Source organism: Anoplopoma fimbria, chromosome 23 (genome assembly GCF_027596085.1).
Source record: "Anoplopoma fimbria isolate UVic2021 breed Golden Eagle Sablefish chromosome 23, Afim_UVic_2022, whole genome shotgun sequence".
Lineage (NCBI taxonomy): Eukaryota > Metazoa > Chordata > Actinopteri > Perciformes > Anoplopomatidae > Anoplopoma > Anoplopoma fimbria.
The window spans coordinates 3,866,437-3,879,400 of NC_072471.1; the positions used below are offsets into that span (position 1 = coordinate 3,866,437).

The 12,964-nt window shown below is 37.9% G+C and overlaps 1 protein-coding gene across 1 annotated transcript in view; it reads right to left on the reverse strand.

Annotated features, from left to right (window-relative positions):
- Positions 1-12,964, reverse strand: part of creb3l2 (cAMP responsive element binding protein 3-like 2) — a 29,825-nt gene that overhangs the window by 1,529 nt on the left and 15,332 nt on the right. Inside the window, 10 exon segments of the mRNA XM_054624777.1 lie at positions 1,086-1,215; positions 1,491-1,590; positions 4,074-4,142; positions 4,562-4,620; positions 5,117-5,263; positions 6,050-6,252; positions 6,535-6,613; positions 6,706-6,920; positions 7,457-7,545; positions 7,547-7,698. Of these exon segments, the coding sequence (XP_054480752.1) occupies positions 1,086-1,215; positions 1,491-1,590; positions 4,074-4,142; positions 4,562-4,620; positions 5,117-5,263; positions 6,050-6,252; positions 6,535-6,613; positions 6,706-6,920; positions 7,457-7,545; positions 7,547-7,698 (1,243 nt within the window).

Genomic DNA, 12,964 nt, shown 5'->3' on the forward strand with positions numbered 1-12,964 from the left:
TAATAATAAATAAATTAAAATAAACAGGAAAGGTCAGTTTAGCTGAGAGCTGTTTAAAAGTGACTCTCATGGTTAATAATCTACTGTATCTACACATATGTGGATATATTTATGTTTTTTGTGGTTCTATTGAGATCAAAAGTATTTCTATACCTACTTCTTTCGTTCAAAATATTAACTTAATTGTGATCACTTGTTAATGTGGAGGTTAGGACCCTTAATTTGTATAAAGAACAGGCTTTTGTCTGACTTGTGTCTTAAACCTAAATTATTTAGAGGCAGCTTTAAACACAACAGAGAGAGTGAACCCAAATATTAAAGTTGCAGTTTGTAAAACCAAAACAATGAGCTGAAAGATGCTAAAATGCTCCAAAGAGCTGAGGGGAACTGCAGAGTAATAATTCTCATCACTACGAGCGACACTTTTAATATTACAACTAGTCATTTTTATCTTTTGTTGATCTAAAAAATATTGACTGGAGCAGCGTTAAATCAAAAATATTTTTCTACCTTTTCCTTCATAAAGTATGAGAAGAAGAATTTCTTCAGAAAAGATTTATTTCGATTTAGAAAACTTAAAATTTATTTTCTCACTATAATATCAATTTCTTTTAATGTAAGTTTTTTTTCCTTCGGAGAAGTTCTTGTATAAAATCATGACTTACTTTAAGAAACTTACAGTACTTTTGCGAAAACAATGTTATTTTTTTAGAATAAGAAATCATTTCTCTAGAGAGAATGATGATCGGACTCTGGAAATGAATTCCTGTTGTATGAAATTCATAGGGAGACTTTTTTCATATTCGTATATTTTCTTATTTAAAGATTTGCATTCTTTGTAGTGTTTTGTCGGTAGGTTTTTAAACCTGTGTAGCACCATTAAGATTAGAGGATTAGTTTGTTAAAAGGTTTAATTCATTTTAACTCATTTATCTGGTTTTGCTGTATAATTGTATTACTGACGCTCACATCCTTGTTAAAGCACATTGTGTTGAGATAAGTGCTATACAGATGAAGTTTTTATTATAAGGTTATTTATGATGTCTGTGTGACATTTGCATAATTTATATTTAGAGTGTAACTACCTGTGGTCGTGTAGGAATCTTTGTCAGCCAGCTGTTTGGAAGCGAGGCCAGTTTCAGTGATGGTGGAGCACGGAGTCAAACTGCTGGGGTAGAAACTCCCCAAAAACAGAGAGAAACACAACACGACCACCTACAGAGAGACAGAGAGAGGGGGGGGAGAGAGAGGAGGGTAAATAAATTATGAATCAATGCTGAGCAGCTAATGAATGGAAGCAGATGTTCCCAATTCAATATTTTAATCAATGTTTCATCACAACAATCTCCTGTTAGCACACACACACACACACACACACACACACACACACACACACACACACACACACACACACACACACACACACACACACACACACACACACACACACACACACACACACACACACACACACACACACACTGCAGTACCATTAGGCATGATGATGTCTGGGTGCCGGCCATCCTGCAGGACTTGGGGACTTTGCCGGCCACCACCGCCTGCAGAGACTGCAGCTGCTGTAACAGAGACCTGAGGAGGAAGAACAAACACAAACACCAACACACACAGGTTAGACACATAACACACACACACACACATATAACATACTGTATTCAGTTTGATGGGAGACATACACACAACATAACAAACAGAGCTGATGAACTCTACACACGCATATGAGCGGGGAATGAACATGAAAACAGAATGACAGAAAATGAAATGTGTTTAAAAGGTAACTTCATTTTTTCAACCTGGATTCTATTTTCTGTTTTTTGTGTCTAAATTCTTCTGAGCACCGGGTTATGATGAATTAATGACAAATATTTTGCATTTATTTATTTACATTATTATACAGTAGAAATGAAGAGTAAAGCGACAACAACGTCAAGGGAAGCATAAGTACTGTGCAAGAATTTACACTTTGATTCAAATATTTTTTCAAAGAATTTGTGTGTTTTTACATATCACAGGAAAATAAAGTACTTTTTTACTCCCCCTATATTAATCTGACAGTTTTTGTTACTTTGCAGATTTATAATCTAGTAATGTTATAGTATTTTTAAATAGGCCATTCTGCAAGATTGAGCAGTTTTACTTCTGGTATTTTCAATTATATTTTGATGCAAATACTTTTACCAACAGCCAGTAACACTTTAAATGCAGGACTTTAACTTCTAACAGAGTACTTCCTTAAATACTGTTAATATTCAGAGCTAGTCAGAGGATTTGTTCTGTTGTTTGTTTCATTAAAAAAGACACGCACACAAGGTGCACCAGCATCATCAACACACGCACACGCACACACACACGCACACGCACACACACACACACACACACACACAAAAGCAAGTGGTTCATTTAACTTTCAGACAGCGACAATGAAGCCCACTTTAACCACTGAGTGGAAAACAAGACCCTAAGCAGCTGTGTTCCAGTCAGCTGTGCACACAGACACACAGACACAGACACACACACACACACACGCACGCACACGCACACACACATGCACACAGCTCATCCGTTCATAACGAGAGCGAACAACACCGTCTGAAACCGGAGCAGCTCGAGCGTTTCACATTGAAAATAGCCTCATGATTATGCATGGCTGAAAAATTGCCCCTGAGCTGATCTACAGGGAGCGTTTGAAACAATAATCAAATTCTGTCTGTGTTTCACGTCGTCCCTCTCAGACACACCGAGTGTGTTAAAAACAAAACGCCTCTAAAGGATTGTAAAAATATCCAGAGAGAGACATTCCCCTCTTTCATTTCCTGGTGCTTTGATTGTCACCACGGTTTAATGCTTGTGACTGACGGGAGTCAAAGCTGTCACCTCTCAATCATCTCTGTCACCAGGCAGAATCTATAAAGAGCTCTCGTCTTCTCCTAAAAGAAATGTACGAGCTTTCTTACACTTATTGATTTAAATAGTCAGATGAAGAAGAAAGTAAAAGCATGGTCACAAATGAATACATTACTTTTTATTTATTAATATATTAAGTGGCTGAAGAGGTACTCAGATCTTGTACGTGTAAGTAACTGTACCTCAGTGTAATTATACTCTGTTACAAGTAAAAGTACTGCATTTAAAATTCTACTTGAGGAAAAAGTGTTACCAGCTAAATGGACCTAAAGAATCAAAATGTTATATTATGGAGCCTTCAAGGTATCCACAGATTATTGTATCAATCTCATCCAAAAGAGATAAACAAGATAAATATGATTAAATAGTAAAAATAATACACAATCATTTTATTTCAGGACTTCAGTGGCTCTCATGTTTTTAAAGTTCTGTTGTAGGGCCATGTACAATTGTATCATTCTTATGATAAAATTGTAAGGAAGCACGAAGTATGTGATGAAGTACTAGATGAAGTACGATAAGTACGCAATGAAGTACGACATGATGTACGACATGATGTACGACAAATAAGTGATCAAGTATGATGAGTGTGTGATGAAGAAGGTTAAGTGTGATATGTACGTGATGATGTACAGAAAGTACATGAGGAAGTATAAGTGTGTGTTGAAGTACGATAAGTAAGAAGGAAGTACGGAGTTTCTATATGATGACGTACTCCAAGTACGATAAGTATGTGATAATTCTATAAGTATGAGATGAATAATACTCCAACCTGAGTCTAATCAGCAACATAACTGAAAAACCCCTGTGAGGTTATTTGGGACCTTTAATCTATAAAAAGTCATCATATTTTATAAGTTGACAGTATGTTTTGTATGTTTACTAAATGTAGTGAAGTGCAATATTTCCTTCTGAAATATCATACAATATGGATATACTTAAGTAGAGTACAAGTACTTTAACAGTACATTCTACCACTGCATTGTGGTGATGAAATAAGATAAATGAAATATGTGCTGCATTGATATTTACCTTTATGTAGGAGAATAAAGATGATAATGTCTTAAATACACCTTTCAGGTGCCTTTACTGTGTCTGAAGTCAGTAACGTGTACACTGAGTGTATGGATGTGTGTTTGTGTCATTCTTACTTGTTCGTGCACTCCAGAGTTTCCACTTTCCTGCGCAGCTCGTGGTTTTCGTTGGAGCAGGTCTCCACCCTGTGGTCAGAGAGGGTTACTGCATGGTCAGTGACCGGCCAAAAATCATGTAGATCATCTTTTATTTATCTAGCTGGCATAACTACATGATTATCATAATGTTTGTGTTTTGTTTATGCTGCACTTATTCTGGATTTTTTTCTCTTTTCAAATATGTTTCTTTGGACATTTGAAGTTGCCGTTTTGTAGCAGACAGCTTCTCTTTTTCATGATATAATCTGCTGCTTTTCTTCTAAACACCCTCATAACGCATACAATCTATTTATAAATAAGAAAAAACAAGCTCAGAAAGACAAACCTCCCAGCAGTGATTCCTTTACATGTATTTGTGTGTTTTTTACGGAGTGTTTCAGTCATTTTTAATGTCCTAGTCTCTCTGATATGATGAAGAATAAAAGAAGAAGAGGAGGAGGACTTACTTCTTCTCCAGAGCGTCCATGTACTCTTTCTTCTTCCTGCGACTCTCTTGAGCCGAAATCTAAAACAAAGAGGAATATATTTAGAGAAAGAAGCACATAAGTTTGCTTTAAGTTGTGTTTCAAAGTTAATTACGTTTTCATTTATTTTTATTTGCATTTTTAAAGCATTTCCTCTTTATATAATCTCTTCTCTTCAGGGTTCATAAAACAGGTGAACTTGATTTTCCTGTCAAAGAAAATCACGAATCAGCCTTTCATTTGATTATTTCTTAATCTACGCTTTAACTCTACACACTTTCTTATGAATGGATGATTGAATAACAATATCTCCCACAATTCTATGGGGAATTTTTCACATTTACATATTTTATTTCAAGCACAGACACTACGCAGTTTGCTTCTCCTTCTCTTCTTATCAGAGCAGAAACTTCATTGAGACAAAAAGTACCGTGACATTTAATTCACATTTAAGTGTCTCTGATTGACAGCTTGAGCAGATTCTTAATAAATTATGTGTATGTCGATATTCTGGCCTTATATATCAGTAATTTGTACCTTATTTTTGATCTTCCGGCGGATCTTCTTCAGCGCCTTCTCCTCGGCTTTGGTGAGCGGCAGCTTGTTGGGGACGGGGTAACCTTCGGCCACCAGCGTCCGACGCTCCTCCTCCGTCAGCATCAGCGGGCCGGAGCCCTGCAGCTTCTACACACAAACAAAATAAAAAGCAAAATGTTATTGTTATGATGACCCCATAACATGTTTGTTGAAGCAAGTTAAAAACAAGGAAAGAAAGATGGATTATAACACTGAAATAATTTTATTATTATGAGTCATTTGGAGAATTCATATGTCTCTTTTTTATTTGCTACAAATAAATAGACGTCTTTATCATATATATAATATATATAAATATCTAGTATTTTTAATGCATGACAGATTTGGATTGAGGAGCAAATGACACCAAATTAAATGTTTTATTTGCTCCATTATTGAAGAGTACTCGAAAGCCCAGGAGTGAAAGGAATCAATGCATCAATCAGTTTTGGGAAATATCCTTTTGCTGATAACATACTGACATATATCTATATATATCTTTGAACCTTTCTCACTGTAAACTTGTGGATAAGACTTCTAATTTGTGGTATTATCTTATATAACTAAAAGTTACTAAGAGGAACTTTCATTTTGTGTTGTTTTTGGCGGTCCCTGTGGACACAAGTGGTAGTGTTTCCGAGCACCAGAGTCCCTTTAGAAAACCTCTAATTTTGCATTTTTCCTTTTTTTCTCATGCAAAGATTATTATTATTATTATTATTATAAGGCAGATGCTGCACCTGCACCAGGAAAAAACTTCCAGAAGAGTTTCTTTAGAAATAAAATGTGATTGCATTAGAAATAAGTGGACTACTCTCACGCCGTGAGCACATTTTTGTCTGATTACTTGACTAAAGCGTGAGATGTTGTGAGTTTATGTGTGACGTCACTCACATGAGCGGCGGTGAGCAGAGGGGAGTTTGACAGGGAGGAAGCGGCCCGAGGCGACACCTTCAGGCTGGCCTGGGAGGGTGGAGGGCTGGTGGGGGAGGTGGGGCAGGAGAGGCCGGGCGGAGCGTGGACGGGGCTCTGGCTGCCCTCCGAGTCGCTGCCGTGGGAGCTGGGAGGAGTGGGAGGCATCTGCAGCGCCTCCAGACCTGAAACACGATCATTACGAGGAATTAAAAACTATTTAACAGCGTTTAAGGTGGAAATATGAAATAAAATAAACAATAAAAGCACTTTTTTTGAAGGAAAAATATGATTAAAAATGCTTCATGCAACAATCCAAAGTCTTTAAATTTGAATAAACTGTTGTATCTTATAAATTTGTGCCGTTTTGTAGCTTGAGGGGGATTATGGGGTTACAACAAATGTCCAGCAGGGGTCCTCGTGAGTCAGATAAATGAGAGAGAGAGTTTAACGGTTTAAATTCAGACCTTTGGGTGAAAGATTGAGAAACTGGTCCACTTCATGAGGCTCCAGTTTGATCTGAGGGATGATGTTCTCCTCTTTTATCTGATGAAAGAAGAACGAGTGATGACAGAGTTACAAACAGTGAACAAAAATCATCAAAAATATCAGAATTATGCTTCATGCTAAACTCTCACCTTGAGTCCTTTGCCCTGGTTGTGGCTGCCGACTGTGGGCCGAGGTGGGGAGGCAGCAGGGGGGGCCACGGGGGGGCCCTCGGGCTCCTGGGGCCCCTCGCTGGAGGCCAGAGAGAGGGAGAGGGTGGGGAGGAGGGAAGGAGTCTCACACAGGAGGCTGTCGATGGCGTCGTCCTGCTCCATGGGCCAATCAGCCGAGTCTCCATCGGATTCTGCTGCACAAGAGGCGACATGGAGTCATGTTAGTGAACTCTGGGGTTTTAAAAGGCTTGTTTTTTTATTGTGCATTTCATTCCTTGATAAACATCTGAAATGCATCTCTCGATTTTGAAGGGTGCCGATGTTCTTAACCTATGTTTTAAAAGCTATTTCTGTCGTTTTGGTCGGTAAATTCACTTTAACGCATTCCTCCTCAGTTTACTGAATTTATGTAATAAATAGTAATGTTCAAATAAAACAAGTTAAATGTGCAGATTAAAATGCATTTAATGTAAATTTCAAATGTGGGGGCCGAAGCTAAACATAAATAAATTTATAAATAAATATAAAAATAATAATAAAAATAATAATGATTTAAATAAATAAATAGTAGAAAAAATATGAATATTTTATTTAAATTTAAATAATAATAGTAATAATGATACAAAAATAACTTCAATTACAAAAAAATGAAAGTAATAATAAATAATAATAATAATAATAATAATAATAATAATAATATTAATAATAATAATAATAATCTGCGTCTCACCTGCGTCGCTGCCTTGCTCTCCGGTCAGGTGCGACAGGGGCGACTGTGGCCGGCTGTCCCCGCAGAGCGAGTAGCTGTGCTCGGCGGTGATGTGGGGGCAGAGGGGAGGACGGGGACAGGTCACACCCGTCCTCCCCCTCCATGGCTTCAACGCCGCCTCTCACCCCCGACAGGAAGGGGTCGCTGAGCAGCTGGCCCAGCAAAGCATCCTGGGAGAGGTCGTCGAGGAGCTCGGAGAAGTGCTGCAGACAACGAGGAAGAAAAAAACTGTGAATATCTTATTTTATATAAGCATAAAATAAAACGAGGAGACAGACGGATAATTAGATAAAGACTCAGAGTTAAACACAGCCTGCCTGTAATTACAGACTAAAGCTTTATTTGAAGTTTTCCCTCAGGGGACACTAAAAATGTCTTTCACTGTTTCTCTTTCTGTGTGTGTCTCTCAGTGTGGTGACACATTTACAAAACACATGAAGAAGACAAGCCCTCCTCCTCCTCCTCCTCCTCTTAATCTCCTCTCTCATCCTCCCCCATCGTCCTCCTTCTCCACATTCCTGCTGCTGCCCTCTATCTTTTCCGTCCATCTCTCATTGAGGTGAGCGTTCAGGTGTTGTGACGAACAAAAACAAAAGAACCTGAAGGCGACGTGTTGATAACAAACTGACAAACATCTCCTGTGTGAACATCAGGGAGCATGAAACTGGTAGAAACCTCAAATCTATAAAATATTATAGTATTTTCAGTATTTTCATCATCAATTAATCTGCAGAAGTTTTATTTGGTTGTCGTCTACAAAAAATTTTGTCACAATTTGTTGACAAATGTCTTTTTCTTTCGACCAACAGTCCGAAAATAATTAATTTACGATAATATAAACAATTATTTGAATTTGTTGATGATGATGTAAAATAAAAATAAAAGATTCTGACAACAAAGACTAGATTATTTCAAAAAATATTTCTTCCTTATACCTTCAGTATTTTGAAAACTGAAAAGAATAACACAGCTTGTTGTAGTATCAAGAAAAGTTTCATTTAATTAGGAATAAATTAACTACTCTCGCAGTAACACAATATTTGAATAAGTCTAATACAAGTAAGAGTTAACTAATAATTAGAATAGAACAGTTTTAAAATGCAAATGTGCGCATTCACATAAAAACTACAAAATAAAAGTCCTCACTGGAACTCATCGCCCCGAGAAAACATTGAATAAAATATTCCTGACGTAACTTCAACTGCTCAGATTCTGTTGCTGGGCAGAAGATCGTGTCCAATGAGGTATTGGTGTTTTTGGAGCAGTCTGGGCTCAGCCAATGAGAAGGAAATAAACAATTTAAATCAAACACACATGAAACCAGACGTCTGAAAATGTTGACTGAGAAGGAATGCTGACAGAAAGGAAATGAAGGAAGCTTTATTCACATTTAATACACACAGAGGCCGATCCAGGTGAGTTTGAAAAGAAAAACTAAGTTTGATAAGACAAAACAAAAGTACAGTTTGAATTAAGGAAAGAGAGGAAAAGGAAATTAAAGAAGGGAAAGGAAATGAAAATAAGGAGGGAGAAGAGGGAAGGAAAGAAGGAAGGAAAAGAGTAGAGGAAAAGAAAGGAAAGAAGGAAGAGAAGGACAGAAGGAAGTAAAAACAGAGGATGGAGGAAAGAAAGACAGGAAAGAAGGAAGTAAGGAAGCAAGGAAGAAAGGAAAGGAAAAGAAGGAAGTGAGAAAAGACAGAGGGTAAAGGAGACGAAGGAAGGGAGGAAAGAAGAAAAGAAAGGAAAGAATGGAGGAAGGAAAGAAGGTAGAGCGAAAGGAGAGGAAAAGAAGAAAGGGAGAAAGGAAAGAAGGGAAAGGAAGTGAGGAAAGGAAAGCAAAATGAAAGGAAGAAAGAAAATCTACCCTTCAGACATATTTAGTTACGTAACATCAGACAAAAAGTCGTTCGGACAGACGAGAGTGAAATCAAGATGGAGGAAACAGGAGGAGGGCGAACGGCCGAACGCCAAACATGTGGCTTCAATTACAGGCCGAGAGACTTTCTATTACACACACACACACACACACACACACACACACACACACACACACACACACACACACACACACACACACACACACACACACACACACACACACACACACACACACACACACACACACACACACAGTATAATGACCCCTTAACTCCATAAACACAGAGCACGCTCCGACCACCATATGCTGCCCTATAAGGCTGCTAGTTTCAGGCCTCTGTGTGTGTGTGTGTGTGTGTGTGTGTGTGTGTGTGTGTGTGTGTGTGTGTGTGTGTGTGTGTGTGTGTGTGTGTGTGTGTGTGTGTGTGTGTTTGTGTGTGTGATGCAAACACAGAAAGCGTGCCATGAATCTTTTCAAGGGGAGAAGACAAATATTTACACATTTATCCATCAGATGGGTCCATTTCCATCTTTAGCCGAGATAAGAGTGCACGTATGAGCGTGCACGAGACAAAACCCATCACAACTCAACGCTTTACGGCGTCTCCTGGTTACCACATCTCCACGGTAACCATCTCATACGTCTGCTGCTGGTATTATTGTTCACTGTGATGATGATGGTAATTTTAACGTGTGGAAAATGTCAAATAAATGAAGTTAACCGCATTAAAAGTGAACATTTATTCAAGTTTAATTTTTTTTTTTTTTTAAATATATCGTCTACATTTTGTCTAATAAACATAAATATGTCCTTGAATCATTTGATTTTTACTTATTTAGAAGCTAAAGACCTAAACTTGCACATTTACGTTTTCATTCTGTGTTGACAGATTCAAATTCAATCCTGCAAATGTGGTTTTAAATGTCGACATCAACAAGATTTTATGCTAAAAGATTAATCTAAATTAAAAAAACAATGCATTTAAACTATATGGATGTTTATTTACGATTCAGATAATAAGTTTATAAGTTTATGCAAATTGACGGTTTAAATGTAATTTAATTGCCTCCATGAGCTTCTGCTGTCAAAGGTCATTTAAACCCACAAACTACGGCTTCGTTTTCTTTAAAGATGGGTTCTGTATGTTATTACTCCTCCCTAAAAAACTCCACCCTCTTTTATCATCATGATGTTTTCTCCTCTTTTCAAACCTAATCAATCTCTTTCTCTTTACTCCCTCTTAGGCCCGATAATAAAGAAACCAGAACTGTACAAAATATCCTGATAATCTGTACATGACCCAGCAAATACCAAAACATTAAATACTTCAAATTATATCGTTTTTTAAGACATTAAGCCACCACAAATTCCTATAAAACAGACTGAGAATGTTGCGAATACATTTTCCAAATATAAAGAAAACCAGGTTTTAAAAAAATGAACATTGTATAATTACGATACAGGAGAAATCAGAATAAATTCTGGAAATCTTAAAATACAAGAGGCTGCAGAACTTGCCTGAGAAATATCACATTTTTACATTTTCTTCAGTATCAAAGTAATCCAGTGATACTTGTTTGTAAATCAATGGGTGAATTACAAACAGGAGCAGGTAATAGGTAATTCGGCTAACTTTAAATGATGCTAACTTGTGTAAAATGTAAACAAATAGAGGCTACAATGGTGCTCAAGATGTAGCCCAAAGCGAATTCACATTGCCAGCCTTTTACCCAGAGAGGAATAAAGCCTCATGTTGTTTGAGAAAAAGGAAATGGGAGAGGTCGACCTCGCCAAAGACGCTTATAGTGAGGATTTGTATATACGCTCCCTGTCATTTTCTGCAGTGGGAGTGTGTGTGGTTGTGGTTCGAGGGAAGAAAATGTGAAGCAGAGCTGCAGGCCGGGCGTCGGTGATCGGTCACTGGTCGGGTGTAACTCATCACACACACACAACAAGAACCTCTTTGTCTTTCTCCGCCCGACAAGGAGGTGTCATTTGGGGTTGAATGTAACTCGACACTCTCCGGCTGGGGAACAGAACCTGAAGCCTAAAAGGGAAAAACTGGGGAGTGTAGACTGGAACTAGGGCAAGAATCTGTAACCCACACTGAAGGAGCAGCGGTGGCAAACAAAGAGGCTTTTATCAAAGTTTTGTTTCTGAATAACTTTTCGCTGAAAGTGCAGATTGTTATCTTTTAATGAAGCCACAATGAAGTCTGTCGACGGAGGAGGAAAGGCAGAGAGATTATCTCTCCGGTTTTCTGCCCACAGAAATCCTGTGTCATCCAAAAAAGAGGGACGATCCTTTCAGAGGCTTTGCTGTACTTTTAATAAGTCTGATCTTAATAAAAAAATCTGAGAAATACTGATGAAGGAAAGACGAACTGGGTCAGAAAAGTTAAATAACCAGAAGCAGAAATGTGAGTGAAGGGAAACAAATAACTGAGTTTTAAGCCAAAGAGCATCTTGTTTTTGTCACTATGCTGCCTTTGGCACTAGAGGGTCAACCGAATGCTGAATAAGACATTTTTAGGCGACCAAAAAGTTTACAATTAAATGTCATCATGTGAAAACACATGTGAAGGAGTTAACGTTGTTAGACGAAAACACAGACAACTCCCAGACTGGACATCACGTCAATCCCGAGGTAGCCCCGCCCTAAAGCATCCCTGCTTTATGGTCTGTTTGACTCTAAATGGATCATAATTTACTAAATGAACATCATGCTGTATTGAAGAAGACTTGAAACTAGAGATTGAGACCATAAACTCATGTTTATACAATGTTTACTTTAAGAAACTTCATCTTTTCAGAACCGGAGGTTGCAGCTTGTTTTGAGATGATAAATGGTGCTAACATGGTGATGTTTAGCAGATGTAATGCTCACCATGAACACCATATTTGATTAGCATGTCAGCATGCTAACATGTGCTAACTAACACTAAACACAGAAGTGCCGCTGAGGCTGATGGGAATGTCAAACTTTTTTGCATGTATTTGATCATAAATAAAAGATTTGGACAAATTAAACTTTCAACCTGATGATGGCGTTGAGAAAAAGTAACAAGATCACCAAAGTTTTTACAATTAATCCTGAAGGAGTTATGAATTAACCAAATTTCATACCAATCCATCCTATATTTGTAGCTACATTTCACGCTAAACTACAAATTTCAACCACATGTTGGCGCTAAAGGAAAAGTCAGAGGATCGCCAAAGTCATAAGGATTCATCTTCTGGGGATAATGAATATCTGTACAAAATTCCATGCTAATATATAAGCTAGTTGTTTAGATATTTCAGTCTGAACTTAAGTGATGGACCAATTTCCTAAAAAAACCTCCCAAGCAGAGTGGTGAGTGATAAGCCTTCACAATAAAAGCCCCGACAGCTGTGTTGGTCACTAGCTAGCAGTTAAATTAACGGTCTGGGTGTGGAAGAGGAGAGGAAGGAATGTCCTCTCGGGCCTGTAATTTATCCGTTAAATAAAGTAGGATGTCTGTTTTAACCCCTTAATGACCAGGGGTTTAAACTTCAGAGCTAGGAGGAGGAGGGACGCTTTATTATGCAACACCTTCCTCTCCTGGACAG